General features: G+C 39.4%; 2 protein-coding genes across 5 annotated transcripts in view; one reads left to right on the forward strand and one right to left on the reverse strand.

Annotated features, from left to right (window-relative positions):
• Positions 1 to 17,578, forward strand: part of CB1H4orf47 (chromosome B1 C4orf47 homolog) — a 96,602-nt gene that overhangs the window by 76,401 nt on the left and 2,623 nt on the right. The window contains exon 7 of one of the 2 annotated variants that reach the window (XM_045056843.1): positions 12,123 to 15,909. The exons of the other annotated variant lie outside the window; for it this stretch is intronic. Coding sequence (XP_044912778.1) covers positions 12,123 to 12,140 — 18 coding nt within the window. The 3' untranslated portion in view covers positions 12,141 to 15,909. Of the gene's footprint in view, positions 1 to 12,122; positions 15,910 to 17,578 lie in introns of those variants that run through there. 2 annotated transcript variants of the gene reach the window in all.
• PDLIM3 (PDZ and LIM domain 3) overlaps positions 1,007 to 17,578 on the reverse strand; it is a 30,431-nt gene continuing 13,859 nt past the window's right edge. Inside the window, exons 4-8 of one of the 3 annotated variants that reach the window (XM_003984592.6) lie at positions 11,984 to 12,051; positions 6,703 to 6,966; positions 4,973 to 5,103; positions 3,231 to 3,342; positions 1,007 to 1,971 (exon numbers count right to left, since the gene is read on the reverse strand). In XM_003984592.6, the coding sequence (XP_003984641.1) occupies positions 1,782 to 1,971; positions 3,231 to 3,342; positions 4,973 to 5,103; positions 6,703 to 6,966; positions 11,984 to 12,051 (765 nt within the window). In that variant the 3' untranslated portion in view covers positions 1,007 to 1,781. Of the gene's footprint in view, positions 1,972 to 3,230; positions 3,343 to 4,972; positions 5,104 to 6,702; positions 6,967 to 11,983; positions 12,052 to 12,433; positions 12,622 to 17,578 lie in introns of all 3 variants that reach the window. The other 2 variants (XM_003984594.6, XM_003984593.6) reach the window with 2 other exon arrangements.

Raw genomic sequence — 17,578 nt, forward strand, 5'->3', positions numbered from 1 at the left:
TGGTTTTCAGTTTTCTCCACTGCTGCTTTGGATATCAACTTTCTTGAGTTTTCGAAGTCAGTTACCATTTATTTGTTCTATAGCTTCCAATCTTCTAAGTTAATATCCTCCCCAGACCAAAATATTTTAAAACAACATCTAAAAAAAAGTCATCTACTTTGGGTACATTCATTTCCTTGATCTCTATGTTTTTTATTTATTTTATCTGAATGCCTCTGGTAATGAATTTGTTTTGGTACAGGGACTCCAGTTGCAATCTCAAATGCCTAAGGGGCCAGGCTGGTGTTCTGGCTTCTCTGACTAGATCGAAACCTCAGACAGGTCAGGGTCAGAAATAATTGGTTAAGTTTGGGGGAATCCCAGAGCAATACAACATGTGCCCTGTTTTCCATTGGGACAATAGGAGATTACCTGCCCCAGGCTCATTGGCAGTGGCTGTAATAGGGTAGAGATGACTTTGTGACCAAGCAGTGAGACAGAGGGCGTAAGACAGTCCCTACCTCCCCACCTCCACACCCTACCAGTTTGCCTTGGTTTGTATGCAGAGGGGACAGTTTCAGAAGCTTCCCATGTATCCCCAATGAGGAGCATAGGAAGTAGGTAAGACATGTAAGTTAAGGACATTGCCAAGTGGCCACCATAGTGGGAGGCAAGTTGACAAAACAGGGGCCAGATGGAATTCAGGTCTGAGATGGATCCATGACTCCAGAGAAGGCTGAGCTGAGATTTCTGGAGATGATGCTGGGGGTAGGTTTGTTGCCTGCTGCCAACCATGTGGAGAACACAAACCACAAGTGAAACCATGGATTTTAGCAGTGGGTACAATAGGGCCCCAGGAGGCCAGCAGCCTCTCCCTTCCTCTCGAGGGTCCTGAAACTGTCTCATCTGGGAGATGCCATCTTGGGAAGGAGGAAGCAGCAATGGTGAAATTTAGGGCATGAAGAGACAGCCTTGAGGGAGGTCTGAGCCTTGAATCTGAGAGAAGCATTTAAAATGAAAGAGACCATTTCAAAGCATAAGCAACTGTTTTAATGGAAAGGGAATGAATTATCTTTAATTAGCAAATTTAAATGTTCCTCCTATCAGCAGAAATTGTGGGCTCATAAGAAAGAGTGAAGGGCTTATAAAAACTAAACAAACCACATTTCTCTTAAAATACCTGAGTTGTTAGTGTATGTGTCAAGATATGATTGGACTTCTTGTTGGAATGTTGATTTTATCTGAATTCACTGCGTGCCACTTCATTAGGTATTTTAAAAATATTTTATGTATTTATTATGTATGTTGCATCTGGTGGTATAATTGAATATGAAACTAGAGAAATCTAGGGAATTTCTTTCTGACATGCACTATAATTTAAAACAGTAACAGACAACTGCAAGTTGTGTTAGAATACAAGATTGTCATTTGGTATTTACTACAGTTGCAAAAACAGCTTGTTAAGGAAAAATAATTAGACTTCCCCAAATATCTTGATGTCATAATACATATGTAAATTGTGGAGTAGGACATACAAAAAAATTATTGCTTTAAATGTCAGTTACTGCTAGCCCGAGAGAGAAAAAGAGCTGCAAAACGTAGCTACTGTATGTTTACACATACGTTTATAGCAGGCATTTGTCTCCCACTCCTTTTCTTCAGTAACAATAAGATAAACGTCTAAAAGCCTTGGTTTTAGATTTGGAGTCGACAGTTGGCTATACTTCTGCCCAAAGCCATTGATGTCTTCCTGCCTTAAGTGCGCGTGAGGGCTTGCGTGCTCTGGTCTGCGTAAGACTCAATTAAGCTTTGGGATAAAGAGTAACTGTGTCGTAGCCCTCTGGGGGCCGCATGCGAGCTCTTGCATGCGTTTCGCAGTACAGCTCGCCCTCCACGAAGAAGTAGCCCTTCTGTTTGAGGTTGAGGTTGCAGTCGGCACACACGAAGCACTCCGGATGCCGGTACTTATCCCGCGCCTTCACAACGGCACCGCTGTAGAGAAAAGGGAGATCAAGTCAAACAAACAGACAAAACCCACAAAGCGGAAAACATGCTACAAAGGGAGATAACACTGCCTTCTGGCAGGTGTTATCTGCTTCACATTCAGGAAACAGCCTCCAGCTGTAAAACCAGCACGGCTGTGAAACTGACGTCATTGTCAGCCAGATCCCCGAGGACCACAGGAACGCATCGCGTGTTTCTCGGGTGCCTCGTTTTCAGAGTTTTCAAACAAGTCGTTTCTACAAAAGTTATGGGATCTTACCTCATGATCTTTGCCGATTGTTTCTTTGAAAGAGGAAAACACGATACGAATGAGACTAACACCCCTGCACAGGATTCTGATTGTGACCAAGGTTGCCTACAGGGCTGCAAGTCCCTCTGACTGCTTTCTGTGTTGGTGGTGCAGCCTTGATTCTATGGAGCCCAGAGAAAACAGACCCCAGAGCAGAGATGGGATTGCCGTGGGTGGGCGGACTGACCTCTCCTGTCAAAACAGCTGACCTCAGCTTGGGTGAGGTAACTGCTTTTGGTACCATTATAAACGCTCGTGTCTTAGGAGATCCTCTCTGCTCCAGAGCTCCGTGTCCCCCTCCTTTCTTTCTGTGTCACATTCCCCACTTGCTCTAAGCAGGCTTGGCTCCCCCTGCCCTCCTGGGATGAATCCTGGAAAGCTGGACTGATGGGGCCTCAGTGTGAGCTAAGGGTAGAGGAACAGAACAAAGGGGTGGGAGAAGTGGCCTCGTGGGGCATTTGCAGTGGAGACATTGAAATGAGCTGCTTCACTGGAAGATTTGAACTAGCAAGTGGCTATTCAAACATAAGGGCCCTTGAAATGGAAGCTGACTGAATTTTTAAAAATTATATTTCAGTATCTGTGTAACTTAAGAAACCCAGAAAAGATAATGTGTTTCAGTGAACAACCTGATGACCTTAGTATTCGGTTCCCTGCGTTTATACAGAAAAGAAAATATTTAAAGACTGTATATTAACAAAGGGAAGGCTTTTTGAAGGGAAATTATGATTCTTGGACGTGACTTTTTAAAATATACTTCTAAGACAATTTTTATGGGAAAACATATGAAATTATAAGTCCAGAATGCCGATTCACGTTACATGCCAGTTTTAGGGTGTGTCGAAGGGATTCTGGTCAAATGTGCTGAATGTTGTGGATATATTTCAAGTCACTGACTGGAAATAGAGAAGAGATACCAAGATTCATAGTGAATTCCTGGGTTAAAAATGAAACTTACACAATGCCACTCCCACATTTGTCACAGAGTGGCATCTTCTGTGTGCTGCCAGGGCCACCATGGACTTTTGTAACTGGAGCTCTCACACTCCGAGTTCCAGCCGGACGGTCATCTGAAAAACAAAGTGTTTCCATTTATGGCAAGGGAACAGCTGGCTACTGGCTAGTTCCTACTTTGCTTCTATTTTAAGGTGTGCACTTTAACTTAAGGAATTCTTAAGTTGCACGGGTGCTATCATTTCAAAAGGAGTAGGACCGGTTCAAGCATAACTTGTTCTGAAGCATGGCCTTACAAAACAGAATTAGTCAACATTTGTCGTCGTCATAGGGAGCTGTTATAAAATGCTCAAAAAGGCAGAATACCTTTTGCATTTTTTCCTGCTTCTTATTGGGGTAAAATATACATAACATAATATTGACCATCTTAACCATTTTAAGATGGGTAATTCGGGAGCAGTAAGTCTATTCACAGGGTTGTGCAACCGTCACCAATGATTATTTCCAGGACTCTTTCATCATCCAAACAAAAACCCTGTATCCATTAAACAGTAACGGCCCGTTCTCTCTTCTTCCCAGATCCTGGTAATCTCTATTCTACTTTCTGTCTTAAGACTTGCCTATTCCAGGTACCTCTTATGAGGTACTCTTATGAAGGGTACAATATTTACCCTTCTGTGTCTGGCCTGTTTGACTGAGCATGTTTGCAAGGTTCATCCATGTTGCAGCATGTATCAGAATTTCATTTTTTGAGGCTGCATGATATTCTGTGTGGATAGACCATATTTTGTTTATCCATTGATCAGTTGGTAGACAAATGCGTTGTTTTCACTCTCTGGCTATTGTGAATAATGCTGCTATGAACATTGGTGTATAAGTATGTGTTTGAATCTCTGCTTTCAAGTTTTTGGGTATGGACCCAGAAATGTAATTGTTGGATTATATGCTAATTCTATGTTTAACTTTTTGAGGAACCCGTATACTGTTTTTCACAATGGCTGCACCATTTTGCATTCCCACCAACAACGAACAAGGGCTCCAGTTTTTCCACATGCCCACCAACACTTGTTTTTTCCTTTAAAAAAAATATTAGCTATCCTAGTGGGGCATTTTGCATACTGTGCAGGTTTTTAAAGGACAGTGTATCTTTTGTTGATGGAAAAACATCGGTAAGAGTGTGAGCCCCGAGGACAGCAGGGGTGGCTAGAGGTTCAGTCCTGCTTCTTACTGGCTGCGTCTCTTTGTACAAATCCGCTGTCTCTATGCCTCAGTTTCTCATTTGTTAGAGAAAATAATAGTTCCTATCTCACAGGTTATTGTGAGGATTAAATGAAAAAGTATGCAAAGGACTTAGCACAGGGTTTGGAACACAGTAAGGGTTCATTGCAGTGTTATTTTAAAATTTGGATGATGATGATGATACTGTGGAGTATGGGGGGAGAAGGAGAAATCTTGCAATATCCATTGAAGGTTGGACTTTACGATGCTGAAGCTGAACTAGCCCCTGGATTACCGTGGAGGGAATTTGTCGTGGTGCTCTTTTATCACCAAGTTGGTGGCTATTTGGATACATTCTGGAAGCTCCTTTCCTAAACCAAGCACCGCCCAAATCCTTTGGAGGAAAGATCACTGAATTGAATACATTTTTAGACTTTCATTCCCTGTATGTTTACTGCCCTCCCATCCCTTGACTTTTCTAAGGGCCTCCATCAATGCTGTCCCAGCAAGACATTCGCGGCTGCTCACCAGGGCCATCATTCACTAATTCCTGGAGCACTCTGAAGGAGCCCGACTGGCGAGGCTGAGTAGGTTCATTCCGATTGTCATGGAGCATCCGGTACACATCTGACTCGGGGGGCACAGAGGCTACGGGTTCACTGAAACACAGGGTGGTAGGGAAAGCAGTGTCAGGAGCATCATGACACATGGGATGTGCAAGAAGCTACAAGGCATGAATAAGCAATGATCACTATATTTGCAGTAACTCCTGAACAAAGCCTCTGTATTTTCAAGTTAGTCTCTATTACAGTTAAAAAATATGGTATGAATTCACATGGGTCACCTTGAAGATGTCATTAAATTACATCACAGCACTTCTCCATCTGACAGAATACTTTGGAGGGCAACTAAAATGTGATTGTCAGGGAATAGCAATTAAAAAAATAACACTCGTGTCTGATGGATATATAATTATGATGTGAACAAAATTAACTTTTCTCATAAAAAAGACAACGTAACATGTGGTAGGAAGTGCAGGAGTGACCCCAGTTTGAGTATTCTTGGTCATAAAATGGTCAATAAAATTCAGATTCACTTCTGATATTAAACTGAAAGGTATGGCTTCATTTTGTTTTTAAGATTAATTTGTTAACTTCGAAAAACAGCAAAGGTATCGTTTTGCTTATAAATTGAAGATATTCAACTCGTATGTGAAAGTACATAATGTAGAAACTTTCAGTTATATCGACTACATTATGTTTTTTAATAGCCACATTATAATTCACTTCTAACAATGATAGCAGCTTTATTTTTAATATTCTACAAATACAATTCAAATCTAAGAAAATGCCTCAATAATAATACTACATGCCAGGCACTAAATGCTTTATTATTTTATGTCATGTAATTGCATTATCTAGAAAAGTAGTTGCTATCTGCACATACTTTTCTACCTATATCCTATTTGAAAATCATCTTATATATCTGAAAGTCCTTGCAAAAAAGCTTTGAGATACATTACATGATTATTATCTCATTGCATTCATCCCAAGAGATATTTTTGGGAATTGATACATAGTACTCTTAAACATTATAAAACTTTAATTTATAAAAAGCGGTTATGTAATACTGAAAGAAGTAATAAGACTTTATCTTATAATAAATCTTTTTAATTGAAAAGCTTGATGGCAAAAGTGCTTTGAACAAATATTCATAATAAAGAAGAAAGTCGTCAAAATAAGAGACCAATGGAAATTAAATATTTACAGTATTAGCTTGAGCTTATAAAACTTTATTCATGGCAAAAATTCCAAATGAAAAAATAATTACCTCTCCATAAGATACCATTAACAGAGAGAAGAGGTGTCATTTCTTAAAATTCCTCTGAACTTCCCATCCCTTTCCCAAATTTTGACCTCCAAAGGAGAAGCATAGAGTATACCAGATTATAAATCTCTTTTGAAAAGTGTTTACCAGACATTTGTAAAGAACATTATAGCTTTCCAAGAGATACATACATTTGGTCCTTCCATGATTTCATTTTATTGCGATCTGTCCCATTAAGCTCTACTTAGTTCATTCTGGAAGTCACTTTTATCTTTATATCTAGATATTTGCAATACATCCTTAGCATTTTTCTCTTGAAAGCTTTCCACATAACCTTCTTCCAATTAAGACAACGTTAAAAGACACCGGTAAAGTTGACATTGCCCATGTGTTTAATTAATATGCCCATCATTCAAAAAGACTCGTATTACCTCATTAAGGGTGTTTCCCCTAGAGCTGTTGAAACCTGACCCTGAAGTGTTTCCATAATATTGTCATCTGAGTACAACTGCATAGGTGTATTAAACTGAGCATGTACAATCTTCACACCGGGAAGTTCCATTTCCAAAGGAATGTTAGGGGCCATCTTAGCAGCAACTTTCAAGTCACCTGGGCAAATAGTACTAAGAGTACTGACAGAAGAAGGGGTGCTACGTCCACTGCCACCGTCAATACCGGACGGAGTACTGCATCCACTGTGTTAATGACCACGTTACACAGAGAGGTGACACAGGAATCAGAAAATCCAGACAGGAGAACACAGAGAACAAGTACAGAGAGGTTAAAAGGAATTGAAGACAGAAAGTAAGAAGTGAATTCAATCAAATTCAAATGAAATGTTTATTTCTAGCTAGAGTATATTTTAAAAAGGGGAGACATTTAAAAATTCATGATGGAAAAAAGTTCAAGAAAATTAAGAAGTACAGGTGATATTGCATTTGTTGGCTCTGTTCTACTAGGCAATATGTTAAGCCGAGGGTTACACATAGAGTTGTGTGCATAAAGTAGAAAAGATGGAACTCGCTTTACTTTTTAAAAACAGGCCACACAGTTTTAAACTTGCCAACATCACAAACACATGATGCAGGGAAATTACATTGGCTGGATGTCCTTTTACCTTTATGAGCTGCAATGTTTAAAATGAAAACATTAATAAATGATCCTTCACAAATGGTAACTGGCTTTGCAGCATGAAGGTCAATCAGATATTTAGGCTCAACATTTCAAAATAGGAAGCAGATGTTTCAGAAATGCAGTTACACGTTCCTTGAATAGGTTCTCCGTAGGTTCTGTGATAAAGATTATGTTTGAAAGCTACTTTGTGAACGTTTTCTTGTTACCATGTTAACTTTTTCTACTTTCGTGCTTTAATTTTGTGAAGAGTACACTTTAAAAAATTGTTCAGTGATTTAATACAGGCTCTAGAAACAGCCAATAAATGCTTGTCACCTTGAAATTAGTTGATTAGAGGGCAAATAAGGTGGTCTTGGACTCTTTAGATACCACCTAGGGCATCATATGTAACTATTTCATGTAACATTTTGGAGGTGCACATATATTTCCATGCATATTTCTCATTTCCTTTTAAAGATCAATTGAGGGGACTTATTATTAAAACACAAGAAAGGCCATTCATGCAGTTTTAAAAACAGCTAGGGAGATTTCATATTCTCTTTGAATCTGGATAGGAGGCTAGTCACAACTGACATGCCAATGACTAAGAAGTAATTTTCTACATGCATTCTAAGTGCAGCATGAGAAATGCATTTTACAAGAAAATGGAATGTACTGATTGTTTTTTTTTTAAGCACAATCATTTAAGACTAAACCAAAAAAAATTAGTATTTGTAAGTTTTTTTCATGCTTGCAGGTTAATGTTGCTATAAACTCAAGGCAGAGAACAATTTATATGATGTGTTTATCTCAAAGTCTGTTTTCTCTTAGGGCTTAGGTATGGCTCTTGCATTTACTCTCTAGGGCTACTAATGCTAACCTTAGCCTCATATAGAGGGCAAAAACCAGAAGGATATCGGGCATCGATTCTGCTGACTACATCAATGTTGTAGCCTGCTTAGTGTGAACAACTCATGTCACTAAATGGATTTTTAAATTTTTTTTGTCTGGTGTTATCCAGTTCGACCACCTGCATGACCTAAATGAGGCGAGTATACATGGATGTGCTCCTTTACTTCCTGGCTGTTGAGACCCTATTTAAAGCCCAGTCTGTAAATTGGTTAATCATCTACAAAATGCCGAGTGGCGTTTTTATCATTTTTGTAGGCTCAACACTCTCTTTGCTCCTGAAATCGACCGTAGTTGGTAAAAGACTCTGTGCCAGGCCTAGAGCTAGACAGTAGATGGGTAAGCTATGAGCAATCAGAACTTACAGATAGACATTATTTTGTAGTTGTAATTAGTAATCTTTGTTATTAGTGTTCTTGTATATAGCATGCTTGTGTACATAATTTTATTTAAGCAAAGATTGTATCTCCTATTGCCTGATTTCTTTATCATTCTATTTAGGAGCCCCTGGTTATTGAATACATAGGAAATATACCCTTAGCAAACAAGAATGACCTTTTTATAAATTTTTGGGACATTTTTAAAAGATCTCTTGAACTGATGCTCTAAGTAAATAGTTTTGATGAGCTCCAGTCACTGTGGGTAGTATCATGGGTCACCATGACCTATCCTGTGACCCAGAAAAGTAGATACTAATGTGATTTCTTGACTTTGACTTAGTGACTTGGCATGTGTAAGCTTGATGATACACTCAATTACTTCATGCCTCCATATCATCAGACAGAGAACTAATTTCCCTGGCCTGTGTACAGACTTTTTGGGATGAACTTCTGGAAGTGAGCTGTCCAAAAACCACTCAGAGGATTCTATTTTATCATTTGGACCTCCAAAATATCTTGTGTATATTTTTAGGTATAAATTTGGCTTTAAAAATTTACATATTTGCCTATGAAAATACTGATTTTTTAATATGCTTCAATTATGAAATAAAAGAACCATAACTAGCAGTCAGGCCCGAGGGAGATTAACATATTAACAATTTAGCGTCTCCCACTTCGGATTAAAAAGTTGTTCATTTGGCTGTAGCTTGGTATATAGCCACCTAAAACTGCACCTCGATGAAGGATCATTTGGTAAGAACCAGAAATTCAGAAGGTAGAACAAATAGGGGACACAGGAAGAAAGGAAAGATAGTAGAGGCATTTTTACAGTTAAGATTTATATGTGGTACCTGTCTTTAGAGTTTATTTGGGGGGGCAGGGAGAGAATGAACAGGGGAGGGGCAGAAAGAGGGGGACAGAGGATCCGAAGAGGACTCTGTGCTGACAGCAGAGAGCCCGATGTGGGGCTCAAACTCACAAACCATGAGATCATGACCTGAGCCAAGTCAGATGCGTAACCCACTGAGCCACCCAGGCGCCCTGGGTACCTGTCTTTAAAGCAAACCCTTTTGTCCCTGTTTCTCCTCTCTCCTCTCCCAAATTCAGCTATATTGAAAGGCACCTTACAATAACAAAATCATGAGTGGCTTGTCACTATCACCATGTTTGAGTTAAAATGAAAATAAAAAAAGGCCATTAGCTACCTGAATCACTCTGACTTTCCCTGAATTTTGATAAAATTAAATGTGTTACTGGTTTTTAGCCATGGCAAGATCTGTGTTACTCTGATGTGTCATTTCACTCATCGCCTAAAGTTCTAGGGTTTGTATTAGTGAATTTCCAGTTGAACCAACCTCAAAAGAATGCAAGTGCATTAATTTCACTATGCTTCTTTAGAAAGTTGCATATGTATTTATTCAATAGTAACATAGCATCTTAACTCTTTATCTAGTGTTATGATCTTGGGGGAGGGGCTGGGAAGCTGTGGAAGGTGGGGAAATAGGGAGAAGATATACAAGCAAATAGAATGGGGACCAGGGAACAACGAAGTAAAGAAAGGCTTGTGCAGAGTTCCATCTATGAGGTAGGGTGGTAGCTCTTGATTCTACTTGCCACTCAAGTATTATTAGGTGCGCTTAGGACTTCGTTCCTTTATCTAAGAACATTATGGAGCATTAGTCTGTCCCAGCCTTGTGTCCAGGTGCTGGGAAGATAGAAGGCGCTCCCTTCTATTGGGGGAAAATGTATTTGGTAGTCACTGCCTTTTTAGCCTTGTCTCCTGCTCTTCCCCTCTACTGCTTCTGAGTCTGATCTCACAAAATCGGCCAGCTTATTTTGAGATAATCCTCTGGCCCTGACTCTAGCTCATGGAAAGGTCTGCACAAGGAGATCACAGATCACATATCAAGCGATGATTGACCATCCAGAGCCGGTATCATAAACTTGGACACCCCCAGGGGCCAGCAGGTTACACTTACATAAAAATAGGCCAGGTATTGGGAATGGTGAGCATTTTGACAGAATGGAGACTAGATGTTCCATCTTAAGGCATTTGCTTAAGTTTTTTGTTTTTGTTTTTGTTTTTCAACAACAGAAGGGTTACGTAAAACACCCTCTGTAAGTTGGGCCGCTAGTTTGTGACACTGGATATAGATCATTATTCAATAATCCTAACAGCCAACTTCCTTCCTCTGGGCTGACTAATGTAGCTGAGGTCAGAGGAATGGGTTTGAGGTTTCCTAAAGTCACTCCTTCCCAATGTGCCAACACAGGGCATTCGTTCCCCGCACCCCCCCCCCCCCCAGGTTGGAGTACAATTTCTAGAGAAGATATTTATTTGAAAAGGATCATCTGACTGAAGATGACGATCTGTTTCTCTGATGGACAGCACTGAAGAGCTGACCTGTTCTTACTGCAGTGTGGACACAGTTATATCTGTGAGGGTAACAAACATATCTCCCTCTCTCCCAGCCCTTTCCTTATACTGCTCTCCTCTGTGTGGCAAAGTTCCTTTTCAAGTGGCCTCTTTTTCTTGGCAAGTGTCCATAAGGATGAAGATTTATTTTTTGTTATTAAAATTTTTTTAAATGTTTATTTAGTTTTGAGAGACAGAGTGTGAGCAGGGGAGGGACAGAGAGAGAGGGAGAGAGAGAGAGAATCCCAAGCAGGCTTCAGGCTATGAGCTGTCAGCACAGAGCCCTTTGTGGGGCTCAAACTCAGGAACCAGAAGATTATGACCTGAGCCAAAGTCGGACGCTTAACCGACTAAGCCACCCGGGTGCCCCCACATTTATTTTTATGTAAGAGCTAGAATGAGTGGGGTTACACAGCAGGCTAATGGTGCTGTGAGAAACAAGGGCTGAGGTGGGCTACTCACAGCCTGTGAAACATAGAAGGCTGCACCAGCGTTCCCACTGGGCCCCGCCTGTCTCCTGACTTCTGATAGGGTGCCGGTGTCCGTGTTTGTTCCTGCTGGCTGGGCTCTCGTGCCCTGGGAATGGGGTACATCTGCCTGCCTCAAAGGTCACTGTGTTCTGATGGGATCCTCAGAGCAGCAGGGGTATTAGTTATAAATATATGTGGTGATTGCCTAACATTTCACAGCTCTATAATCTGGCCAGTATTTACTCTCAGAAATGGACGTTAGTTACCTACTGTTCTCTGCTAAAAGTGAGTTTGTTTCTTTTGCTTTCGAAATAGGCTTCAAAATGAGCAGAGTCACTCCAAACCCTTAAGGGTTACTCTTCTTAGTGATTAGTAAGGATTTATTAGCATGCACTCCAGACATCACAATCTCAGAGCTTATGACCTGCTTCGGCCTGGGATTATGAAAGGTTTGGGCCGAATATTGTGCTTGTGTTCAAAGTAGTTCACATCCTGTAAAAACAAAGGGTTAAAAAGTTCCTCAGTGGAAGATAGTTTTTGTGTTTTTTTTTTTTTTTTTTTAGATAAAAGTAAATGAATGATAATTGCACAGAGAAGATTATTTACCACCAAATATTGACATGACTAAGAAGGGGGATGATGGAACCGAGCGATTTCTTCACTTTAAGCATCTGTTCACTAAATGTTCAGGAACTGGCAGACTGGACTCCAGAACATTCTGGATCTGTTCTAGACGCTTGTCTTTAAACTGAACATCTGACTGTGCCTTCAGGAAAGTAGAAATAAAACAGCAAGAGCTGGACTTTGGAAAGGAAAAGAAACCGTACTATCACTGTTAAGAGCATGGTGGCCGGAAGGCAAGTTGGATACTTACTTTTGAGGTGAACTAGGAATGAGACCCCGCAGCTGTCCGTGAAGCGCGTCTTGTATATTGCTAGTTGAATAGAGCCCAATGGGTGAGTTATAGGAAGCGCTCACTACCTGTCTTTTGTCATCAATGTTTGCTGCTGCAACGAAAGGTTGGGCCCTTCTGTTGTGCGCGGTACCAATGGGTTTGAACTCCTGTACAATGGCAGACAAGATACACAGAGCCACAGAACGCACAACAAAGCCATTAATGAGCAAACCTAGAGCATCGCTGTTGTTAATCAAGGCTTCTTCACCCCACTGCAAGATTAACGGCAAGGTTAAAGGAGGAGTTACGCATAAACCTTTCTACATTTTCTGTGAAATTTACATGTGCTGTATTCAGCCACGTTTAAGGTGCAGATGAATTGACCTTATTTAAAATATCATGAAAGAATTAGAACGTTATTCTTTTTGTTTGGCCCTACTGACTTTCACGGCTGTAGTTGTTAAGAAATTCTCATATGACTTGTTTGGATACTGAAATTCGATGTCAGAAATGAGATTTGTGGCTTAGAAGAATTATCATAGTTAACTTTTTCTCAAGAAGAACTTATATACACTTTCTCTTCTATGAGTATCTTATTACAGCTTCCTCCATTTTAGGAAAAGGAGGGGCAAAACAATCAGAGAGAGGGAGCATTTATGAATACTTGTACCTAATCATTTTAACTAATCCAAGTAAAAGTTTTATTTTTTCTTTATGCCTACCACCAAAAAATTCTTATTTTGCATTATGTTCTAACTTTAAATTTAGAACAAATAATAAGCATTAAAAGACTATTTTTTCCTTATGTGAGCAGGGATACCATGTATATGGAAACTTTCTTTTCTTTTCTTTTCTTTTCTTTCCCTTTTTTTTTTTGTGATGATTGCACGTTGTGTGTTCAAAGAACTTTTCATGTTTCTTTTAGTCCCAGAAGGACTAAAGTCAACAATTCAGATAGCTAATGTATAAGACTCACAAGAGGATCTCCACTTTATTGCTTGGAGAAAAGGATCAAACATCCGAGTCCCAAACTCTGAAACATGCCTGAATGATCGGAAACTCTATGTTATTATTTTTTTAATGTAGGAATCCGGTTTTCCAATTTTTACAGAGATTTGTAATTTCGTAAAGTCATTAAATATCTTTTTCTCCTAAGCGACAGAAGAAAACCAGGAGGGAAGGCTAAAATATACACAAGCTGATTCTCTTTCCAGATCTTTTCATTTGGCAGAATCAGTGAGATAAATCTTTCCAATATTTTCACTCACGCATTCACATCGACTTCACTTACTTTGGTGAATGTGCCACCAATTTTTCACACAGATTTCAACTAGCACAAACATTTATGATTCTTTGAAATGTTACTGAAAGGAGGCTGTTATTATTAAAAAAAAAAACAACCAAGGTCTTGTAATATTCTTGCTCATGTCATTTTTTTCTCTTCTTGTCATTACAAATGAGTAAATCGTGGGATGGCACTTTTTTTGGTTGTTGTTAGAAAAAGAGACTGTCTTCGTTTCTTAGGGGAGGAACCAGAGTTTTGCACAGAGGTTCTTGTGCCTGAGAACACACTGACAGCTTCGTTTAGGGACCCACGCCACATGATGCTTCGGTGTTTTGATTCTGAGCAGCCACTCTTCACACGGAGTCCCTATTCCCCCATCTAGGTTTCTTGGGAAAGTTCACTTAAAATTTTAAGAGTTGTAACAGGCGAATGGGGTGCAGCTTCAAATACTAGCTGTACTGAGTCTGTGACTCCAGCTACCCCAAATCTCCTGGCGCCTGAAAATCGGGGATGTGGTAGAGAGCAACTTTTCTCTCATCAACCTTGGGCCGCGTATCATAATAGCCTCTTAAACTTGAGAAGGTCTGAGTTGAATACAATAGGCTGTGATCCTATAGTGTGATTGGATTGACTGGCATCTCACCGATTCATTATTTTTACCTCCAGAATAATGGCTCACTGCCTAGGAGTTCGTTGGGGGACAGTAGGGTTGCTGCTGTTAGGCAGCAGAATGACTGAAATCACCAACTGTGGTTTTAGAAACATGCTGAGTCCCAGAATATGGGAAAATGTGTGTAGTCACACATTTATACAGTGCCACCATCTGATTGTTGTGGCTGATTTAATGATGAATTCTGCTTTTTTTTTTTTTTTATGATTTCTGATGAGCCATTATTATGGCAGGAAACAAGTGAATTGGAAACAATTGTAGGTAATGCCAGTGGTGGTGACTCAAGCCTTTGTTACTCTTTTTGAAATGAAAGAAGAAGGCTAATTGCCTCATTTAGCTTTGGTAAATTATTAATTTCTCAGGCTAATTAAAAGAGTGAATCGGGCAGAACTGAAGGACTCAAGCTTTGTGGGATTTTTTTTTTTTTAACAAAGTATGATACGCCTTAAAGATCTTGATCAATAGAATTGAATTTATAAAAATTAGTTAATGATGGTTTTATGGGGGAAAAAGTCGCTGCCCTTATTTCTTCTTAGTCTTAAAATGATTAATAAACATGGGTGGTGATTGTCCTGTAAATGAGGTATCTTCACTGAAAATATTTGTGCACTAATAATTTCTAGTAGTGCTTCCGAAAAGCAGCATTTGAGTTAATCAGCTCCAACCTTTTTCTTTGCTTTCAGTTTTGGTTATATATTGCAAAGGTCATAAATGTGTAATTTGTTAAAATAAAAAAAGCCCTTTCTGCACATAATCATAAGAGGATATAAAAGAATATAGGCTTCAATCTAATATAGGCTTCAAACATTTGTATTTAGGCTTTGCAAAGCGTTAGTTTATGGGCTGCTAGAGTCATTCCAGAAAAGCACAATGAAGTTGTATACATCAAAGGTAAACAAATTTAAGTATGGCACGGGGAGGCAACATTGTATCCAAGTCTTCCATCCTTGTTGATGGTCAAACAGAATCAAAAGACAAAGCCAATGAGAAGTTTGGTATTCCACATTAACTTCTTTTTACATTTTCTGGAAAATCATTCGTAACAGTAATACCGTAAAAAATTATACAGCAGTCAATACAGTCCAGCTCTTGTGTTTATTTTACCCAGACAAAAGCATCCAAATGATTCTCCTCTTTTAGGAATTCAATAAGTAACCACTGCAGTTAATGAATGCATTTTAAATGTCATTTTTAAATATTAGGAGCTTATACTAAGGAATAATAGTTTGAATTAATCAAGTGCTAGAGCCAACAGAGTAAAAGCTAGGCAACTAGATGGAGACTTGCTGATATGGGGGAGAATGCAGCTGGTGACAACAATCTCCAAGCCCTTAGGATGACCTCAGCAGTGACAGCATTCCAAGACAGTTGCACCTTTCAACTTCCTACTTGAAGAAGTTGTCCAGAGATAAAGATTCAGCCCAAGAACTGAGGCTATTACCAGCTCCAAAAGAAACAACATGTTTCATGGTACATACATAGACGTATGTATGTACTTACGAAAAAAAGTGGTGGGGAGATAAGGAAAACAAGGGAGCATACCTTCGATCAAGGCACGCTGAAGAACTAATGGTATTTTGTCATATTTGGGATTTATGAACAATCACCACCTGACCTCATGCTCACCCCTCAAAAGAAAAATAGTCACCCCTGCAAATTTTTTTCAGTGATCTGTTTCAAGTGTTTCCCGTATATAGTAGGGAACAGTGTGGGGATTAAGAAAGCTTGTTTTGAATGGGCCGCCTTCCAGTCATCACAAAATTGTAGACTAAAGCTATCTTTTGAAAATATAAACAACTCCAACCCATACCTCACTTGATTGTGTGTATAGTTCCTATACATCTTTATTATCAGATCTTCTAGGGCCAAGGATGCAATTCTTTTATGGAGTCAGAAACAGTTATCTTCTCATTTAGAAATGAATGATGTTTGCTTCTGAAAAGCATCTTTCCTGTGTTGTGATAGCTACATTATAATTTTGAGTTGTTCAACTAACACTAAACAAAGATAAGCATAATGTCTTATTTGAGAATGCCGGCTTTGAAGGACACAGACCTCTAACAACATACCGTTAGCCTACAGCTAATGCTAATATAATGCTTTGTATAGGAAAATGCATATCTGCTCCCAGGCCATGTTCAGTGTGGATGGAAGGCTTTTATTCAATGGCTGCGGGTTGATCTAAACAACTTCTAAGGTTCTTTTTAAGTCTAAGATTCAAGTCTAAATTCAAAAAAACAAAATTTAACTACTTAATAATAGCATGAACAAATGAAAAAAAAACTAGGCATTAAAATTTCATGTCAGTTGTTACTATAACTGCAAAAGGAAAGTCCCCAAAGCCTGAATCTATGCATAGGGAAAAGACTGGGAATAAATACACTAACATTTTCTTAATTGTGGCAGGGCTTGTGTGGTAGGATGTAATATTTTTCCCCCTCAATGAATATATATTACTTTTAATTTTTTTAACGTTTATTCATTTTTTGATAGAGATAAAGCGTGAGTGGGGGAGGGGCAGAGCAAAAGGGAGACACAGATCTGAAGCAGGCTCCAGGCTCTGAGCTGTCAGCACAGAGCCAGCCCGACGCAGGGCTCGAACTCACGGACCGTGAGATCATGACCTGAGCTGCAGTCGGACACTTCACCGACTGAGCCACCCAGGCGCCCCGAATATACATTACTTTTAAAATGAAAAGTATTTTATTCTAATAGCCAAGGTCACAGAATTTACAGTGAAAGTTTCACTGGGCTTGAGAAATAAGAACTCAAATACTGTTTTGCTCGATGGCATTTTCTACTCATCTACAGTGGCGTCTTGAAGCATGATATATCAACAGCATTTATTTCTCAGACAGACACATCTTTGTTGTCCATAAAGTTGCCGTATTTGCGGAGTTCCTATTTTGGGTGTGTGTGGGGGGGGAAGACCTCTCTTTGCAAGACATCGTTTTGCATGGCGTCGTGTTAATTAAAAAAATAAAATAAGAAGACAAACATAACCTCCGTTTAGCTTTCCTCCACACTCATGCTCCAAGTTAAACTCACTGCTTATCATTTTCTTTCAATCATTGCATTTTGTTCAGTTTATGCTTTGGCATTTCAGATCGCAGGGGTTGTGCTAAAGCTGAGCTATGTTTGTAGGGAATGTCCGTCCTGAAGTGCCAAG

This window comes from Felis catus, chromosome B1, assembly GCF_018350175.1.
Source record: "Felis catus isolate Fca126 chromosome B1, F.catus_Fca126_mat1.0, whole genome shotgun sequence".
Taxonomy (NCBI): Eukaryota; Metazoa; Chordata; class Mammalia; order Carnivora; family Felidae; genus Felis; species Felis catus.